The 22,173-nt window shown below is 43.4% G+C and overlaps 2 protein-coding genes across 2 annotated transcripts; both read left to right on the top strand.

The window, feature by feature from the left end:
* Positions 1–3,492: 3,492 nt before the first annotated feature.
* LOC125372108 lies at positions 3,493–5,969 on the top strand. The gene is made up of 3 exons (XM_048381134.1): positions 3,493–3,576; positions 4,836–5,138; positions 5,402–5,969. The coding sequence occupies exons 2-3, from the start codon at positions 4,913–4,915 to the stop codon at positions 5,812–5,814; spliced, it is 639 nt and encodes a 212-aa protein (XP_048237091.1). The 5' UTR covers positions 3,493–3,576; positions 4,836–4,912; the 3' UTR covers positions 5,815–5,969.
* An 18-nt stretch (positions 5,970–5,987) lies between these two features.
* LOC125372107 lies at positions 5,988–21,906 on the top strand. Its single transcript, XM_048381133.1, has 7 exons — positions 5,988–6,656; positions 7,916–8,218; positions 8,482–8,838; positions 9,789–9,851; positions 10,172–10,264; positions 17,990–18,089; positions 18,267–21,906. The coding sequence occupies exons 1-7, from the start codon at positions 6,521–6,523 to the stop codon at positions 18,532–18,534; spliced, it is 1,320 nt and encodes a 439-aa protein (XP_048237090.1). The 5' UTR covers positions 5,988–6,520; the 3' UTR covers positions 18,535–21,906.
* Positions 21,907–22,173: the final 267 nt, after the last annotated feature.

The following is a 22,173-nucleotide window of genomic DNA, read 5'->3' as shown; positions in this document are numbered from 1 at the left end:
ATCAACAATCAAATCCAAAGTTTTTGAGGTTGAGTATTAATTTTTCTTATATTGTGAAACACTGAAAGTATTTGGTAAAAGAATCGTGGTATACTTGAAACAATGAAGACATGGTCAACTTGTAGAATGAACAATTCAGAAAATGTCAGAAAACACATGACCTACAATTAGAAAAACACAACTTTCAACTGCTAGTAAGAATCTAAACTACAACCTAGAATGCAAGACTTGAAACATCAAGCCATCTAAAAGTTGAAAGATTATAGCTGTCTTCCCAAGACATTATACCCCGTCATAATGACTTTTAACTGTAGACCTAATGTTATTGTCAACCTCACAATGAGATGATTCTGGAGTCTTCTGTATATTTTGGGATGATTGTCTCCATCACTAGCCCCCTCATCTTCAGCCTTCACCTTCTCTCCATCACTAGCCTCATCTTCAGCCTGCACCTTCTCTCCTTCCCTAGCCTCCTCATCTTCAGCCTTCACCTTCTCTCCATCACTAGCCTCCTCATCTTCAGCTTTCACCTTCTCTCCTTCCCTAGCCTCCTCATCTTCAGCCTTCACCTTCTCTCTATCACTAGCCACCTCATCTTCAGCCTTCACCTACTCTCTATCACTAGCCACCTCATCTTCAGCCTTCACCTTCTCTCTATCACTAGCCTCCTCATCTTCAGTCTTCACCTTCTCTCTATCACTAGCCTCCTCATCTTCAGCCTTCACCTACTCTCTATCACTAGCCTCCTCATCTTCAGCCTTCACCTTCTCTCTATCACTAGCCTCCTCATCTTCAGCCTTCACCTTCTCTCCATCACTAGCCTCCTCATCTTCAGCCTTCACCTTCTCTCTATCACTAGCCTCCTCATCTTCAGCCTTCACCTTCTCTCTATCACTAGCCTCCTCATCTTCAGCCTTCACCTTCTCTCTATCACTAGTCTCCTCATCTTCAGCCTTCACCTTCTCTCTATCACTAGCCTCCTCATCTTCAGCCTTCACCTACTCTCTATCACTAGCCACCTCATCTTCAGCCTTCACCTTCTCTCTATCACTAGCCTCCTCATCTTCAGCCTTCACCTTCTCTCCATCACTAGTCTCCTCATCTTCAGCCTTCACCTTCTCTCCATCACTAGTCTCCTCATCTTCAGCCTTCACCTTCTCTCCATCACTAGTCTCCTCATCTTCAGCCTTCACCTTCTCTCCATCACTACCCTCCTCATCTTCAGCCGTCACCTTTTCTCCTTCACTAGCCTCCTCATCTTCAGCCGTCACCTTCTCTCCTTCACTAACCACGTTGCAGGTAGATCGTGTACAGTGGTCTGTTCAAAACATTGACCAAAGTGTGAATTTGCCAGATTCCCATAAAAGACTTGTCCCTCTTCACTTTGAGGGTTTGGAGTCGAAATATGCTTTGGAGTATGTTGTCTGTGAGACCAGTTCCTGGAACATATATGTCAGAATACTGAGCATAATGACGTGGCAAGTTATGTCTCTTTACACTGACACCCTTCCTTTAAGCCTTGAGACGGGAAATTTCCATCAAGATCTTTTGCTTAATTGGCAACAAGTTCAGAGACTACTCTCTGTCTCATTTCTGCTGCTCTGTCAATTGTCCCAAAAGCAATGCACACTGCCGCATGATGGCAATCAGTTACCATTTGACAACACAGTACAAGGATACAGTTCACCATTTGTCATTGCATTGGTTAATTTAGTTGTACAGTTCCACTCTGCAATTCAACTTTGGAGTTGCTTTGTATTCCAGTCAAGCACACATTGCTATTTTTCAGTAAACCTTCATGAAATCAGCATTAGTGAATTTCAAATTATGTTGATGATGTAATGAAATCTATATATTATCATACTTGAGTGTTTGTCTTTGCTATAACATCAACAGATCAAGATTATTATTAGACCTTTTCCGAAAATAAAGAAGCGTGGAGAGTTGAATTTTAGTGCAGTGAAGAGATGTTTTTCTCCAAAAGTCGTATTCTAAAACTTGTTAAAGTTTAAAATAAAAAAATACCCATAAGCTACTGGGTACTTCATGAACACTGCCATATTAAATTCTATTCTTATTTGTCTGCTGGTGCACATGGCACATCACACTCCTATTGTATAGGAAATGGTACTAGGCATGACAGAAAGTACTGATATCCTTGCATTGGGGATCATTGATTATTCCAAAGTTTTATTAAGTACATATTACAGGAAAGACACAAAATCTAAGGATGTTATATATAATTATTATTCAGGAATTATGTCAGTTAGATTGAAAATACACACTCAAACTCCTAAATGAATCTAGTTTTGATAAGATAACCACAGTAATATTATATATATGCCAATATTTATAAAATGATAGTTTCTCAAATTTGAAGCTTAAACAGCCAAACATGCACTTTCTACCCATTTAAAACGCACCAAAAACACATAATATGACACGATGATTGAAAATAACCGTTTTATTATACCAGGAGATAATCTGTACTAATTGCAATGTCAATATATATATTTTTAATTTTGTAATGGGTTTGGACAAAAAATAGTGACATCTTTTGAAAATGACTCATATAACTTCTAAATCGGGTTATGAACCTCAGCGATGTATTGTTTGATTCAAGGCCTCAGCACAGCATTCAACACGTTTCATAATACACATGTGGAGGATACATCGAGATTTCACGCATCGATGACTCATGACTTGTCCTTGTGCTTTAGTCAGGTAATCACTTGATTTGCCGTTGCATGTGTTTGTGCGGACGCCATCGGTGGGTCAGAATACCATTTCGTATACTATCGGTGTCATAACTAGATGATAGTGATTCATAAATATATGCTTATGATATAGTCGGACCCTTACAACGGAACTTTGTTTGATTCGACAGTAGAACTTGGGTATAGGGGCGAAACACTAATCGAACCAACTAGTAGCTGGTTCCCTCCGTAGTTTCCCTCAGGGTAGCTGGCGCTCGTCAAGCAGTTTTCTCCTGTTAAGCGAATGAATATTATGGAAATGTGTTTGTCGTTTATTTGTATACAGTCCCGCCTTAGATAGCGATCCTAGTCATCTACCACAGCGTTGTGTAACCAAGGGTGTCATGTCAAGGCTAGAAATAGAAGGCAGATGGTTGTTCAACAGCGTCAGATGCAGTGATGCGTGTCAGTAACGCGAATGGCGCATGTGTGTACACTCACTGTGCAGTGTGTTCACTCATTCGCCTTTGGTCAGGAATGAGAAATCTGCTGAAGGCAAGTCCAGCCACCAGTGACAATCAGCACTGTACCAACCAGTACTCAGTAGTCAGTCATGACTCGCCAGGTATAGTGTTGTGTGTGTTGTGATTATCTGTAAAAGCAGGCCCAGCCGCCGACAGCCTGGGGTAGGACGAATACACACAGCGTGTGACAGCGGGTTATTTCTTCCACATCCCGTACCCTCCATGACTCTCTCTAATATCAACACTTGTGAGTTATATCTAAAACAGTGCTTGCTTCGTGAGACTTGGAAACAGTCTGAGACAGCGGCGATGTCAACCTGGATGTCTTGCAGTCGTGGCATGTGTCGTCCCTGTGGGTGAGTTTCATGTGTTCTTCCTGTGTCACTGGGTGAGTTTCATATGTCCTTCCTGTGTCACTCCGTGAGTTGTATAGGTACTCCCTATATTACTGGGTGAGTTCGACGTGTCCCCCCTGTGTCACTGGGTGAGTTTCATATGTCCTTCTTGTGTCACTCCGTGAGTTGTATAGGTACTCCCTATATTACTGGGTGAGTTCGACGTGTCCTCCCTGTGTCACTGGGTGAGTTTCGTGTATCTTCACCCAAGGGTCAGCGAGTGTGGTGTGCGTACGACTTTTGGAACAGTATTATAGAATATTTACAGGTGCTTCAATTTAATATCAAATTTATGTCCCCAGTGAAATAATACTCACTAATATTTCACTTTGTCAGTTATCTGATGTGGTTTATGGTAAAGGTGTTGCTCTTCGGTGCTCTTCAGAACGGTTTTGGAAAGAATTTGGTTTCTAACTTGTGATTTGCGATTTCTATTATGTATTTGGACTGGAAACAGCTCTACTGTGAAGCCTCATCCCAAATTCTTCCGTCATCCTGAACCATGTGACCTGGCACACGTTTATTCAGCGAAATAGACAATCAGCTGCATATGCATTTTTAAAATAAGATATTGATTTTCTGCTAAAATGCTTCAGCATATACTAAAAGTGCACATTAAAATTACGACTACTTGGTCCTAGCCCAACCCTGTGCATACAGTTCCAAATATACATAGATCGTGCTGGTATATAGGGGCTTTAATATGAGCATGGTAAAGAGGTGGTTACTATGCATTTCGACTTCTTTTTTCTTTCAATGAAAGCTGTGCCTCGTGGGTCGGGTTTGGTTGTTGATTGTGGCTTTCCTGTAGTCTTGGTGATAGTCTTAACGTGTTCCTGCTAATGTAGGCGGTGTACTGGATCGTGTCATTTATTATTTCTGTTAGACAAGTGTTATGTTGCATTCGCGAATTACACACTATCCCTTTTCTGCTGTCTGTTTTTGTAATACCTTCCTCGTTTTAACTTTAAACACACGCACACACACGCGCACACACATACACAAACACACACACACACACACACACACACACACACACACACACACACACACACACACACACACACACATACACACATACATACATACACTCATACCGCCTTCATACAGCTGCAATATTGCTGAGTGCTGCGTTAAACAACAAACAAACACTTTTTACCAATATAATGTAGTACCTGTTATTGTTGCCCAGTCATGAACCTACATTAATATATTTTGAGATCTCACCACGAAAACTGAGGAGATCTGTACAAGCTCTCCTTCTTCATCCCTGAATCTGACGTGTGAGACAGGGGAGATGCTCCATGTGATCAGTGTACAGTACCAGAACATGACCCCGAGTTGCGAGTCTCCACCTGGTGCCAGCTGTGTGTTCCTTCAAGAGACTCAGGCTGACAGTCTGTACACAGACGACTGTAACGGGGTGGCCACGTGTCAGATGGAGGTGCAGAAGTTCTGGGTGGACACATTGTGTGGAGAGACAACAACCTACCACGCTGTGATATCCTATGAATGTGTGTCTGGTATGTAGACAGGAATGTTCAATATATCATCATGAAATTGGATTCATCCAAAATGGTACACATATTGCTGCACTAACATGTGAGGCTAAATCGGCCAATGTAAGCTTCAACAGATGATTTTACACCCATGAAATACCAAAGGATGTACAAAGGGATGCATCAAGCGGGATTAATATGTCAGTTTAAATGATATTAAATTTGCACACAAAAAATTCTGTCAGAAGGATTGTCTAAGTGAATGTTTCAAGTGAATGTGTTTTCAGACGACCCGGTTGATGTTTGCGACAACGTGACACATCTCTCCAGAGAGAATGACAACAGCCTCTATCTTGCGTCGCCCAATTATCCACATGGCACCATCTCAGGTTCTGGCACGTGCACGTGTGACGTCACAGGGGGCGACATGAATGTGACTGTCCTTGAATACTACTTCCTCCCACTACAGGGTGTGAGAGCCAATTTGACTCTGACTGGAGACACTACAACATGGGCGTCATTTACAGCGGGAATACTGGTCTATAACAGTTTAGTCATGGGAAACACGGACAGACTGCGGATTCAAGGCCTCAGCACAGCATTCAACACGTTTCATAATACACATGTGGAGGATACATCGAGATTTCACGCATCGATGACTCATGACTTGTCCTTGTGCTTTAGTCAGGTAATCACTTGATTTGCCGTTGCATGTGTTTGTGCGGACGCCATCGGTGGGTCAGAATACCATTTCGTATACTATCGGTGTCATAACTAGATGATAGTGATTCATAAATATATGCTTATGATATAGTCGGACCCTTACAACGGAACTTTGTTTGATTCGACAGTAGAACTTGGGTACAGGGGCGAAACACTAATCGAACCAACTAGTAGCTGGTTCCCTCCGTAGTTTCCCTCAGGGTAGCTGGCGCTCGTCAAGCAGTTTTCTCCTGTTAAGCGAATGAATATTATGGAAATGTGTTTGTCGTTTATTTGTATACAGTCCCGCCTTAGATAGCGATCCTAGTCATCTACCACAGCGTTGTGTAACCAAGGGTGTCATGTCAAGGCTAGAAATAGAAGGCAGATGGTTGTTCAACAGCGTCAGATGCAGTGATGCGTGTCAGTAACGCGAATGGCGCATGTGTGTACACTCACTGTGCAGTGTGTTCACTCATTCGCCTTTGGTCAGGAATGAGAAATCTGCTGAAGGCAAGTCCAGCCACCAGTGACAATCAGCACTGTACCAACCAGTACTCAGTAGTCAGTCATGACTCGCCAGGTATAGTGTTGTGTGTGTTGTGATTATCTGTAAAAGCAGGCCCAGCCGCCGACAGCCTGGGGTAGGACGAATACACACAGCGTGTGACAGCGGGTTATTTCTTCCACATCCCGTACCCTCCATGACTCTCTCTAATATCAACACTTGTGAGTTATATCTAAAACAGTGCTTGCTTCGTGAGACTTGGAAACAGTCTGAGACAGCGGCGATGTCAACCTGGATATGTCTTGCAGTCGTGGCATATGTCGTCCCTGTGGGTGAGTTTCATGTGTTCTTCCTGTGTCACTGGGTGAGTTTCATATGTCCTTCCTGTGTCACTCCGTGAGTTGTATAGGTACTCCCTATATTACTGGGTGAGTTCGACGTGTCCCCCCTGTGTCACTGGGTGAGTTTCATATGTCCTTCTTGTGTCACTCCGTGAGTTGTATAGGTACTCCCTATATTACTGGGTGAGTTCGACGTGTCCTCCCTGTGTCACTGGGTGAGTTTCGTGTATCTTCACCCAAGGGTCAGCGAGTGTGGTGTGCGTACGACTTTTGGAACAGTATTATAGAATATTTACAGGTGCTTCAATTTAATATCAAATTTATGTCCCCAGTGAAATAATACTCACTAATATTTCACTTTGTCAGTTATCTGATGTGGTTTATGGTAAAGGTGTTGCTCTTCGGTGCTCTTCAGAACGGTTTTGGAAAGAATTTGGTTTCTAACTTGTGATTTGCGATTTCTATTATGTATTTGGACTGGAAACAGCTCTACTGTGAAGCCTCATCCCAAATTCTTCCGTCATCCTGAACCATGTGACCTGGCACACGTTTATTCAGCGAAATAGACAATCAGCTGCATATGCATTTTTAAAATAAGATATTGATTTTCTGCTAAAATGCTTCAGCATATACTAAAAGTGCACATTAAAATTACGACTACTTGGTCCTAGCCCAACCCTGTGCATACAGTTCCAAATATACATAGATCGTGCTGGTATATAGGGGCTTTAATATGAGCATGGTAAAGAGGTGGTTACTATGCATTTCGACTTCTTTTTTCTTTCAATGAAAGCTGTGCCTCGTGGGTCGGGTTTGGTTGTTGATTGTGGCTTTCCTGTAGTCTTGGTGATAGTCTTAACGTGTTCCTGCTAATGTAGGCGGTGTACTGGATCGTGTCATTTATTATTTCTGTTAGACAAGTGTTATGTTGCATTCGCGAATTACACACTATCCCTTTTCTGCTGTCTGTTTTTGTAATACCTTCCTCGTTTTAACTTTAAACACACGCACACACACGCGCACACACATACACAAACACACACACACACACACACACACACACACACACACACACACACACACACACACACACACACACATACACACATACATACATACACTCATACCGCCTTCATACAGCTGCAATATTGCTGAGTGCTGCGTTAAACAACAAACAAACACTTTTTACCAATATAATGTAGTACCTGTTATTGTTGCCCAGTCATGAACCTACATTAATATATTTTGAGATCTCACCACGAAAACTGAGGAGATCTGTACAAGCTCTCCTTCTTCATCCCTGAATCTGACGTGTGAGACAGGGGAGATGCTCCATGTGATCAGTGTACAGTACCAGAACATGACCCCGAGTTGCGAGTCTCCACCTGGTGCCAGCTGTGTGTTCCTTCAAGAGACTCAGGCTGACAGTCTGTACACAGACGACTGTAACGGGGTGGCCACGTGTCAGATGGAGGTGCAGAAGTTCTGGGTGGACACATTGTGTGGAGAGACAACAACCTACCACGCTGTGATATCCTATGAATGTGTGTCTGGTATGTAGACAGGAATGTTCAATATATCATCATGAAATTGGATTCATCCAAAATGGTACACATATTGCTGCACTAACATGTGAGGCTAAATCGGCCAATGTAAGCTTCAACAGATGATTTTACACCCATGAAATACCAAAGGATGTACAAAGGGATGCATCAAGCGGGATTAATATGTCAGTTTAAATGATATTAAATTTGCACACAAAAAATTCTGTCAGAAGGATTGTCTAAGTGAATGTTTCAAGTGAATGTGTTTTCAGACGACCCGGTTGATGTTTGCGACAACGTGACACATCTCTCCAGAGAAAATGACAACAGCCTCTATCTTGCGTCGCCCAATTATCCACATGGCACCATCTCAGGTTCTGGCACGTGCACGTGTGACGTCACAGGGGGCGACATGAATGTGACTGTCCTTGAATACTACTTCCTCCCACTACAGGGTGTGAGAGCCAATTTGACTCTGACTGGAGACACTACAACATGGGCGTCATTTACAGCGGGAATACTGGTCTATAACAGTTTAGTCATTGGAAACACGGACAGACTGCGGATAGTGTTTGACCCAACACCAACTTCAGCAAAGAAACACGAATTTATGTGGTTGAAAGTAGAAGGTAAGACTCTTAATCGTCAATAAGTATATCCCTGTAGGGAGTTTTGTTTAACATACTGCTCAAAGCTTTATGGAGATACATATCTGTATTTTAGGCACTCTGTCTGTCTGCCTGTCTGTCTGTCTGTCTGTCTATGTATGTATGTATGTATATATATGTATATATATATATATATATATATATATATATATATATATATATTATAAGGATGTTTGACACTTAGGATCGACACAAAACATTTCCCAATTAATAGGAAATATATCGTTATTGCTTCTTAGAAATATAAAAATAAAGCGACAAAACCTTTCCATATCCAATAGAAATCACTGCACAAAGCAGAGTCGATTGTAAAATGTAGGGAAGCATATATCACAGTATTAGACATTGTTGTATAATTATAATTATATTGTGAAGCTACTTGGCACAGGGGCATCTTCACTAGCATGGGTCGTAGCGAGGATATTCGTGAACGATCATGCTGTCAAACTCTCTGACGTTTCTCAATGTATACTAAAACGCTGATTTCAAGGTAAATGGGTCTAAATGTTCACAGCGCTTCTGTATGTATTCGTGCTAGGGAATTCCCAGGTGTTCCCCTGGGAATATTAAAGTCGTCCGTCAGTGTTTATGTCATTTCAAGAACATGGTCTCGTGAAAAACGTTTTGTCGTCGAATTCAGCCCATCATATTATCAGCCAAACAGGAACAGGTAGACAGCTATTCTCTCATTGCATTTATGAGAACATAAACGCAAAATAAGGATTTATATGCAATTATTTGTGCAAAATAATGAAAATACTTGGTTAGTCAATCAACTGCCATGGAATCACTTGCAGTGTGTTAACATGGAATCCAACATGAATGTTCGCATATAGTCTATATTGTTTGACATATAGACACAAGTTTTTCTCGGTCCGATTTATTCATAAAACATTCGCCTTATTATTTAGGTTCATCAACAATACAGGTAACATGTAATGGCAGTCCACTCCCGACCACAACTCCAGATACAGGTAGGTAAATTTAGTAACGTTCGATTGTTCATTTGTAGCACCTGCTTCATGTAGATTTCTGTAGATTCGTTTAACACCTTTAATGGGAATGGTGTGCAAAATGTGTTGCATAACGTATATGCCACATTGACACAGTGCATCTTTTCAACTATTGTTTCGTTGTCAATAAGTTACCCTCTAATTTTGTTTGTTAGTATTCAGTTCTGGGTCACAAGAGTTCGACAAGAAGCTTTCTGAACTGTCTTGGTTTTCCTTTCTGTAGGTATAAAAAAGGTATACATAGGAATGGCGATAGTTCTACTCAGTCGCTTTTGTTTCAGCTTCTGTCCCTGGTTCGTTCCCCTCCCTCTCAACTTCTAACACAACTGTCGCTGTGGCTAGAAGCTCGCCAGATAGCGGACAGGGACAACCAGGTGAGTATATCTAACACAACTATAGCTGTAGCTAGAAGCTCGCAAGATAGCGGACAGGGACAAGCAGGTGATTATATCTAACACAACTGTAGCTGCAGCTAGAAGCTCGCCAGATAGCGGACAGGGACAACCAGGTGAGTATATCTAACACAACTGTAGCTGTGGCTAGAACCTCGCCAGATAGCGGACAGGGACAACCAGGTGAGTATATCTAACACAACTGTAGCTGTGGCTAGAAGCTCGCCAAATAGCGGACAGGGACAACCAGGTGAGTATATCTAACACAACTGTAGCTGTGGCTAGAAGCTCGCCAGATAGCGGACAGGGACAACCAGGTAAGTATATCTAACACAACTGTAGCTGTGGCTAGAAGCTCGCCAGATAGCGGACAGGGACAACCAGGTGAGTATATCTAACACAACTGTAGCTGTGGCTAGAAGCTCGCCAAATAGCGGACAGGGACAACCAGGTAAGTATATCTAACACAACTGTAGCTGTGGCTAGAAGCTCGCCAGATAGCGGGCAGGGACAACCAGGTAAGTATATCTAACACAACTGTAGCTGTGGCTAGAAGCTCGCCAGATAGCGGACAGGGACAACCAGGTGAGTATATCTAACACAACTGTAGCTGTGGCTAGAAGCTCGCCAAATAGCGGACAGGGACAACCAGGTCGGTATATCTAACACAACTTTAGCTGTGGCTAGAAGCTCGCCAGATAGCGGACAGGGACAACCAGGTAAGTATATCTAACACAACTGTAGCTGCAGCTAGAAGCTCGCCAGATAGAGGACAGGGACAACCAGGTGAGTATATCTAACACAACTGTAGCTGTGGCTAGAAGCTCGCCAGATAGCGGACAGGGACAACCAGGTAAGTATATCTAACACAACAGTAGCTGTGGCTAGAAGCTCGCCAGATAGCGGACAGGGACAACCAGCTGAGTATATCTAACACAACTGTAGCTGCAGCTAGAAGCTCGCCAAATAGCGGACAGGGACAACTAGGTGGGTATATCTAACACAACTGTAGCTGTGGCTAGAAGCTCGCCAGATAGCGGACAGGGACAACCAGGTAAGTATATCTAACACAACTGTAGCTGCAGCTAGAAGCTCGCCAGATAGCGGACAGGGACAACCAGGTGAGTATATCTAACACAACTGTAGCTGTGGCTAGAAGCTCGCCAGATAGCGGACAGGGACAACCAGGTGAGTATATCTAACACAACTGTAGCTGTGGCTAGAAGCTCGCCAGATAGCGGACAGGGACAACCAGGTGGGTATATCTAACACAACTGTAGCTGTGGCTAGGAGCTCGCCAGATAGCGGACAGGGACAACCAGGTAAGTATATCTAACACAACTGTAGCTGCAGCTAGAAGCTCGCCAGATAGCGGACAGGGACAACCAGGTGAGTATATCTAACACAACTGTAGCTGTGGCTAGAAGCTCGACAAATAGCGGACAGGGACAACCAGGTGAGTATATCTAAAACTACTGTAGCTGTGGCTAGCGGACAGGGACAACCAGCTGAGTATATCTAACACTACTGTAGCTGTGGCTAGTAGCTCGCCAGATAGCAGAGAGGGACAACAAGGTAAGTATATCTAACACTACTGTAGCTGTAGCTAGTAGCTCGCCAGATAGCAGAGAGGGACAACAAGGTAAGTATATCTAACACAACTGTAGCTGTAGCTAGTAGCTCGCCAGATAGCGGACAGGGACAACAAGGTAAGTATATCTAATACTACTGTAGCTGTAGCTAGTAGCTCGCCAGATAGCGGACAGGGACAACCAGGTAAGTATATCTAACACTACTGTAGCTGTAGCTAGTAGCTCGCCAGATAGCGGACAGGGACAACCAGGTGAGTATATCTAACACAACTGTAGCTGTGGCTAGAAGCTCGCCAAATAGCGGACAGGGACAACCAGGTGAGTATATCTAACACTACTGTAGCTGTGGCTAGCGGAAAGGGACAACCAGGTGAGTATATCTAACACTACTGTAGCTGTTGCTAGCGGACAGGGACAACCAGGTGAGTATATCTAACACTACTGTAGCTGTGGCTAGTAGCTCGCCAGATAGCAGAGAGGGACAACAAGGTAAGTATATCTAACACTACTGTAGCTGTAGCTAGTAGCTCGCCAGATAGCAGAGAGGGACAACAAGGTAAGTATATCTAACACAACTGTAGCTGTAGCTAGTAGCTCGCTAGATAGCGGAAGGGGACAACCAGGTAAGAATATCTAATACTACTGTAGCTGTAGCTAGTAGCTCGCCAGATAGCGGACAGGGACAACCAGGTAAGTATATCTAACACAACTGTAGCTGTAGCTAGTAGCTCGCCGGATAGCGGACAGGGACAACCAGGTAAGTATATCTAACACTACCGTAGCTGTAGCTAGTAGCTCGCCAGATAGCAGAGAGGGACAACAAGGTAAGTATATCTAACACAACTGTAGCTGCAGCTAGAAGCTCGCCAGATAGCGGACAGGGACAACCAGGTAAGTATATCTAACACAACTGTAGCTGTGGCTAGAAGCTCGCCAGATAGCGGACAGGGACAACCAGCTGAGTATATCTAACACAACTGTAGCTGTGGCTAGAAGCGCGCCAAATAGCGGACAGGGACAACTAGGTGGGTATATCTAACACAACTGTAGCTGTGGCTAGAAGCTCGCCAGATAGCGGACAGGGACAACCAGGTAAGTATATCTAACACAACTGTAGCTGTAGCTAGTAGCTCGCTAGATAGCGGAAAGGGACAACCAGGTAAGTATATCTAATACTACTGTAGCTGTAGCTAGTAGCTCGCCAGATAGCGGACAGGGACAACCAGGTAAGTATATCTAACACAACTGTAGCTGTAGCTAGTAGCTCGCCGGATAGCGGACAGGGACAACCAGGTAAGTATATCTAACACTACTGTAGCTGTAGCTAGTAGCTCGCCAGATAGCAGAGAGGGACAACAAGGTAAGTATATCTAACACAACTGTAGCTGCAGCTAGAAGCTCGCCAGATAGCGGACAGGGACAACCAGGTAAGTATATCTAACACAACTGTAGCTGTGGCTAGAAGCTCGCCAGATAGCGGACAGGGACAACCAGCTGAGTATATCTAACACAACTGTAGCTGTGGCTAGAAGCGCGCCAAATAGCGGACAGGGACAACTAGGTGGGTATATCTAACACAACTGTAGCTGTGGCTAGAAGCTCGCCAGATAGCGGACAGGGACAACCAGCTGAGTATATCTAACACTACTGTAGCTGTAGCTAGTAGCTCGCCAGATAGCGGACAGGGACAGCCAGGTAAGTATATCTAACACAACTGTAGCTGTAGCTAGTAGCTCGCCAGATAGCGGACAGGGACAACAAGGTAAGTATATCTAACACAACTGTAGCTGCAGCTAGAAGCTCGCCAGATAGCGGACAGGGACAACCAGGTGAGTATATCTAACACAACTGTAGCTGTGGCTAGAAGCTCGCCAGATAGCGGACAGGGACAACCAGGTGAGTATATCTAACACAACTGTAGCTGTGGCTAGAAGCTCGCCAGATAGCGGACAGGGACAACCAGGTGGGTATATCTAACACAACTGTAGCTGTGGCTAGGAGCTCGCCAGATAGCGGACAGGGACAACCAGGTAAGTATATCTAACACAACTGTAGCTGCAGCTAGAAGCTCGCCAGATAGCGGACAGGGACAACCAGGTGAGTATATCTAACACAACTGTAGCTGTGGCTAGTAGCTCGCCAGATAGCGGACAGGGACAACAAGGTAAGTATATCTAACACTACTGTAGCTGTAGCTAGTAGCTCGCCAGATAGCAGAGAGGGACAACAAGATAAGTATATCTAACACAACTGTACCCTTGCTAGTAACACGCCAGGCACATTATGGGCACAACCAGCTTGTGTTTACCTTTTCCCCTTGTTTTGTTTGCTGCACTTTATTTCATTCCTTTCTAACCAATGCACAGTTTACTGGTTATCACTTGTGTTAGACGTCATTTAAGAATTGACTTTCACTTTGTGTGAGTTCATTGGAGTATGAACCGAAAGAGAGTGAGGTCCAAACTGTATGAATGTCGGAGCTTGCAACAAAGTGAAAGTCAGTTCTTATATTTTTTTATATAACCTCAAATGACGTAGACCTTGATCTGTACACAATTCTATTTAGTACGTTGACTTCATGTTTACACTGACAGCCATACAACAACCAGTCCTCAAATCGAGAGGTGACATGAACTTATGTATGCTCAACATGCTCAACAGGGACAGCTTTTGTAGTTTCTTTAGAACAAATGTACTCAAACAATATCCTCATTAGATGAGAAAGGTCTGTTAAGAACTACCTCTTACCACTCAGTCACAATAACAGCGCGTCGTAATACATTTACATCAAGTAAGACGTCAAAATGGCCGATACGATAAACATGACGGGAGAGATTTCGGAAGTTGTTAATGAACCTGTGGCGGTTACATGTGTCAGTCATCACTGGCTAACTGGACGATCATTGAAAGGTTATTAAAGATGCGTCAAACATACACTAAGGTAAATTCATAGATTGCTGTAGACTGTCGCTGTCAGCCTAGACACGGATCGAGTCGATACAATGATTGTTTTCGATGTGCATTTCTTCTTTTTGTTCATTAGGGAGGCCGTTCATTAGGATGATATTCGTGAACAATCACGCAGTCTGACGTTTCTCAATGCATACTGAAACCCTGAGTTCAAGATTAAAGGGTCTAAATTATCAGAAAGAACGCTTCTGTATGTTTTCGTGCGAGGGAATTCCCGGGGGTTTCCCCGGGAATGTGGAAGTAGTCCGTCAGTGTTTACGTCATTTCAAGAACACGGTCTCGTGAAAAACGTACGAACGTCACATTGTGTCGTTCATAAACTTATGAACGTCAATTGAAAAGCCGTATATCGTGTAAACGTCAATTAAAAAATTATAATGGGATATGTCTGTACAATAACTGACTATTGTTGTCACGTTTTGATTTAAAACGTCTTTGGTCCGTTTTGTTTTGTATAGAAACCCGCGATCTTGATACATCATTCTGTTTGTTATTGTCAGACAAGCGTGTAACTATATCCTGACTCAGAGGGAAGTAGCTGGGTTGTTACCTTGGCAACCCTACTCCACATTATCTGACGTTTCACTGACTAGATCATTCAGTAATAATAAATCAGATGTTTTTATCACGGTAGAGGAAACGAGGTTCCCTTGCCAGGTGACATACGCCGTGTACAGTACAATAACGTTCTAATGATCAATCGTCATCATACAGTTGCTACATGGTCCAGTCAGTAACTTACACCGTACGTCATGCCGACAGGCACAGACACCTGGCCGTGGTTTCGCGAAAACCTGGTATCATCACTATTTGATAGTGACTCCTCACCGCTTAAGATATAGCCGGAACAGACGAATAATGGATTCTACATTAAGTAGAGGTTTCTTATCATGATGGAACTGGTTTCGTCGGTACTGTGGTATATTGGATGGAAGGTGGTACATTGGATGGAAGGTGGTACATTGGATGGAAGGTGGTACATTGGATGGAAGGTGGTATATTGGATGGAAGGTACTGTGGTACATTGGATGGAAGGTACTGTGGTGCATTGGATGGAAGGTAATGTGGTGTATTGGATGGAAGGTGGTACATTGGATGGAAGATACTGTGGCACAGTGGATGGAAGGTGGTATATTGGATGGAAGGTACTGTGATACATTGGATGGAAGGCACTGCGGTGCATTGGATGGAAGGAACTGTGGTGTATTGGATGGAAGGTGGTACATTGGATGGAAGGTACTGTTGTATAGTGGATGGAAGGTACTGTGGTACATTGGATGGAAGGTACTATGGTATAGTGGATGGAAGGTACTGTGGTGTATTGGATGGAAGGTACTGTGGTACATTGGATGGAAGGTACTGTGGTGTATTGGATGGAAGGTGGTACATTGGATGGAAGGTACTGTGGTATAGTGGATGGAAGGTGGTATATTGGATGGAAGGTACTGTGGTACATTGGATGGAAGGCACTGCGGTGCATTGGATGGAAGGAACTGTGGTGTATTGGATGGAAGGTGGTACATTGGATGGAAGGTACTGTGGTATAGTGGATGGAAGGTACTGTGGTACATTGGATGGAAGGTACTATGGTATAGTGGATGGAAGGTACTGTGGTGTATTGGATGGAAGGTACTGTGGTACATTGGATGGAAGGTACTGTGGTGTATTGGATGGAAGGTGGTACATTGGATGGAAGGTACTGTGGTATAGTGGATGGAAGGTACTGTGGTGTATTGGATGGAAGGTACTGTGGTACATTGGATGGAAGGTACTGTGGTATCGTGGATGGAAGGTACTGTGGTACATTGGATGGAAGATACTTTGGTATAGTGGATGGAAGGTACTGTGGTACATTGGATGGAAGGTACTGTGGTACATTGGATGGAAGGTACGGTGGTAAATTGGATGGAAGGTACTGTGGTATAGTGGATGGAAGGTACTGTGGTATAGTGGATGGAACGTACTGTGGTACATTGGATGGAAGGTACTGTGGTATAGTGGATGGAAGGTACTGTGGTGTATTGGATGGAAGGTACTGTGGTACATTGGATGGAAGGTACTGTGGTATAGTGGATGGAAGGTACTGTGGTGTATTGGATGGAAGGTACTGTGGTACATTAGATGGAAGGTACTGTGGTACATTGGATGCAAGGTACTGTGGTGCATTGGATGGAAGGTACTGTTGTACATTGGATGGAAGGTGGTACATTGGATGGAAGGTAGTGAGGTGTATTGGATGAGAGGTACTGTGGTGTATTTGATGGAAGGTACTGTGGTGCATTGGATGGAAGGTACTGTGGTACATTGGATGAGAGGTGGTACATTGGATGGAAGGTACTGTTGTGCATTGGATGGAAGGTACTATGGTGCATTGGATGGAAGGTACTGTGGTACATTGGATGGAAGGTACTGTTGTGCATGGAAGGTACTGTGGTACATTGGATGGAAGGTACTGAGGTGTATTGTATGGAAGGTACTGTGGTGTATTGGATGGAAGGTACTGTGGTACATTGGATGGAAGGTACTGTGGTACATTGGATGGAAGGTACTGAGGTTAATTGGATGGAAGGTACTGAGGTGTATTGGATGGGAGGTAATGTGGTGTATTGGATGGAAGGTACTGTGGTACATTGGATGGGAAGTACTGTGGTACATTGGATGGAAGGAACTGAGGTACATTGGATGGAAGGTACTGAGGTGTAATGGATGGGAGGTACTGTGGTGTATTGGATGGAAGGTACTGTGGTACATTGGATGGGAAGTACTGTGGTACATTGGATGGAAGGTACTGAGGTACATAGGATGGAAGGTACTGTGGCTCAGTTGTAAGTACCATCGATAAGTACATAATGACCGAAGGGGCGGTCGGGTAGCCTAGTGGTTAATGCGTTCGCTCGTCACGCCGAAGACCCGGGTTCGATTCCCGACATGGGTACAATGTGTGAAGCCCATTTCTGGTGTCCCCCGCCGTGATATTGCTGGAATATTGCTAAAAGCGGCGTAAAACCATACTCACTCACTCACTCACATAATGAACGAAAAGTAGAAAATATGTTGGTGTATTTTGTTAAGTCTGAACTTTCGTGCACATTTGTTATGAATATTTTCTTGGCATGGCATTGACGGGTTTTGTTTTCTGACGTAGAATATGGTGACGATGACAATGTTTTGACGGTTGTGTCCAGTGTTTGTGGCGTGGTCATCGTGGTTCTACTGGTCATTGTTGTCACACTGATCCTCTACATGTAAGTACTTTAGCCATTCTCGCCAATGTAGCAGGCCTATAGTACAGTAAAACAGTACGCTCTAGCTTTGTTATAAGTGCCTGAGTGAAGTCATTTGTTTAATTAATTCAATCGAATTCAAACGGGACTATATTTTCTCTTCTCTGCACCTTACAAGGAATTTGACTTTCATTTCAGCAAAGTAATGAAACCTTCCAGAAATACTGCAGCATCACCAGGTCAGACCAACGAGGAGCCTACCTACACACATTATAATCACGTGACGGAATCGCTTGACCACATCGAGTCCTCTGTTCCCGCCAGTGGTGAAGGAGGCACAGTGAGTCCCACGGCCATCTACACCGGACTCAGTCCCTACACAAACCAGGATCACGAGTACGGGAAGCTGCACGTGTACAGTGATGCAGGTTCTGAGACTACAGTGAGAGCTGAGGACACTGTGTAATCGCGAGTGAGTGCATGTTGTTTTACGTGACAGTTCTGTGACTACAGTGAGAGCTGAGGACACTGTGTAATCGCGAGTGAGTGCATGTTGTTTTACGTGACAGTTCTGAGACTACAGTGAGAGCTGAGGACACTGTGTAATCGCGAGTGAGTGCATGTTGTTTTACGTGACAGTTCTGTGACTACAGTGAGATCTGAGGACACTGTGTAATCGCGAGTGAGTGCATGTTGTTTTACGTGACAGTTCTGAGACTACAGTGAGAGCTGAGGACACTGTGTAATCGCGAGTGAGTGCATGTTGTTTTACGTGACAGTTCTGTGACTACAGTGAGATCTGAGGACACTGTGTAATCGGGAGTGAGTGCATGTTGTTTTACGTGACAGTTCTGTGACTACAGTGAGATCTGAGGACACTGTGTAATCGCGAGTGAGTGCATGTTGTTTTACGTGACAGTTCTGTGACTACAGTGAGAGCTGAGGACACTGTGTAATCGGGAGTGAGTGCATGTTGTTTTACGTAACAGTTCTGTGACTACAGTGAGAGCTGAGGACACTGTGTAATCGCGAGTGAGTGCATGTTGTTTTACGTGACAGTTCTGAGACTACAGTGAGAGCTGAGGACACTGTGTAATCGCGAGTGAGTGCATGTTGTTTTACGTGACAGTTCTGTGACTACAGTGAGAGCGGAGGACACTGTGTAATCGCGAGTGAGTGCATGTTGTTTTACGTGACAGTTCTGAGACTACAGTGAGAGCTGAGGACACTGTGTAATCGCGAGTGAGTGCATGTTGTTTTACGTGACAGTTCTGTGACTACAGTGAGATCTGAGGACACTGTGTAATCGCGAGTGAGTGCCAGCAATTGCCAACCTATATCAGGGCGGCCAGTACATCAGTGGAGAATTGTATGAGTAATTACCCAGGCCGTCTGATACGATGACGTTTGTCAGATCACACATTGAACGCAAGTCATCCTCAGACACCTACAACTAACATCAGGTCACACATTGAACACAGATCATCAACGGACAACTACAACAAACATCAGGTCACACATTGAACGCAAGTCATCCTCAGACACCTACAACAAACATCAGGTCACACATTGAACACAAGTCATCAACGGACAACTACAACAAGCACTAAACTGAGGCGTTATTCTACCTGGGCATCCACCCCGGTGTGAGACTTGCCCTGACCCTCGGTGTAGATGTTGTGCATGTACACGGTGTGGTGATCAGTAGAACGAAGCAGGGTTGTGTGTTGTCACCGACATTATTTTCCGAGGAATTAACGATTTAGATTTCGTTATCAATGTTACGGGTAACAGTTAATGTTGAATTGTGTGGACAATTGATGTAGGAGATGATTAATCCTAATAAATCTAAAATAAATCATTATAGACCACAATCGGTTAAACGCTCTAGTGTATGTTTTGTTTGCGGGGGATACAATATTGAGATTTTTAATGCTTATAAATATCTTGGACTATGGCAGCAGGAACATCTAGATCTGCAGTTCCCTGCTAGAGAAATTGCCAAGTCAGCTGGAAGAGCCCCCAATGTTATAATAAGTAAATTTAAATCCGTCGGCGGAATGTTCTTTGTTGCTTTTAATACTTTACATGATAATCTTGTACAAACCATATTAACGTATGGCTCTGCAATTTGGGGTAATACTTTATATGATAATCTTGTACAAACCACCTCAAGGGATGGACCTGCAATTTGGGGTAATACTTTATATGATAATCTTGTACGAACCAGCTTAAGGTATGGATCTGCAAGTTGGGGTGATACTTTATATGAAATGCGTAAATTGGGGTAATAGAGAAAACAGTTGCATAAATCCCATCTAAAACAGAGACTGTCGGGTGTGTTGGGGTGTTGGGAGAACTACTCCTACTTTGGTCATAAGAGGTGAAATGGGTGGAGGGTCATATATTACAAAACAAAAAAATAGAAGTTGTACGTTTCTTGAAGAAATTGAATCCTGCCCCCCATAAAGATAGAATTTTGAACGACTCAGGCATCATTAACGGTAATAAATTAAACACTTTCAGATTATTCAAAAGTATTCTGAACGTTTATTTTATGCACCCAATATCTTGGAAAGATCGCGACGAAGTACAATATCTAAACCTCGTCGTGGTACCTTGCCTTAAGTACTAGAAAAATGCCCTTATACACGCCCGAAAACACCTGTTTCTGACCGTATTTGTAAATTATGCAATACTCAAAATATATGTATATATGTATCGTTTTACTATTTATTTCAAAATTAGCAAATAGTGGTATATACGTGATCTTACCTATCATTTTCAATCACATGTAATGAACAAAAGTATGTTTAGTTCCAGCATTGATGTGTCATGTTGTATTGTATGGTTGGGATATATTTAAATTGCTTGTTTGTGTGTATGGCTGTGTTTTAATCATGGGAGGTAGAGTTGTGCAGTTATAATGTTTTGTTTTGTAGTTAGTTGTGTGTAAGCTTGTATTTGTGTAATGTGTTCTATGCAGTGTATGGGTCGGTGTGAGCAGGTGCGTGTGTGGATGTTGGTGTGATGGTTCTACATTCATGCAGCAAGCTGTGTAGGGTGAGCAGGTGCGTGTGTGGATGTTGGTGTGATGGTTCTACATTCATGCAGCAAGCTGTGTAGGGTGAGCAGGTGCGCGTGTGGATGATGGTGTGAATGGTTCTACATTCATGCAGCAAGCTGTGTAGGGTGAGCAGGTGCGTGTGTGGATGTTGGTGTGAATGGTTCTACATTCATGCAGCAAGCTGTGTTTGCTAACCCTAACCCTAACCCTAACCCTAACCTAACCTAACCCTAACCCTAACTGTGTTTGCTGGGGTGGGGTGAGTAAGGGCGAATATAAAGTGGGTTTTCTTTCGTTACTTACCTATTGTGAAGTTTTATGAACCTCATGCTCTTTTTAAAAATTATGTGAATTGATGTGTAAGGTGTGGGTGTCTCATAGCCGTCACAGGCCAATAGTGGCAAGCCGCTCTGATTCTGTGATTTTTTATTTCTGAACAGCGGGTAACACTTTAAGACAATATTTTTCTTCTTCTGTGTTTTGTTCATCGATCTGAATGTGTTATTGCCGCAGAACTGGATGCATCTTACAGCAGGAAGACACACACAATTATTAAATAATGCTTCAGTTTACGGTTATTGTTACAATTATGTCCAACACAAAGGCAGTCGTTACAGCATCAGAAGATAAAAGATAATGGGTTCAAATAGTCCAGGTAAGAGCAGCCTGGCACGAGCGAACCCTCGACTGTGAATATTCCACAGTCAGTCAAGAGTTGTTGGCTGTAAGTCGAGTTATTTTAACTGTGAGTCATTGGTTGTTAGTTATGAGTAGTGGGTTGTGAGTTGTGAGTCGTGGCTGGTGAGTTGTGAGCTGATTGTGGAGAAACAAACATTATACATTTTACTGTATATGGATGAACTTGGTCCTGAGCTATATAGAGTCCCTATAGTGTAGGAGACGACAAACGACTATCTTCCATCGCCGCGAATAGCTCAAAGATAGTTGATGCGTTAAGCAATACTCACTGGTCCAGTAACAAGCTCATGTGTGTTTGATTAATAAGACAACTGTTACATCCTCGGTGCAACCTTTCTC

This window comes from Haliotis rufescens, unplaced genomic scaffold, assembly GCF_023055435.1.
Source record: "Haliotis rufescens isolate VD_foot unplaced genomic scaffold, xgHalRufe1.0.p SCAF_351, whole genome shotgun sequence".
NCBI lineage: Eukaryota > Metazoa > Mollusca > Gastropoda > Lepetellida > Haliotidae > Haliotis > Haliotis rufescens.
Note: the sequence above shows the minus strand (reverse complement) of the source record. Positions and strands in the feature narration are given on the sequence as shown.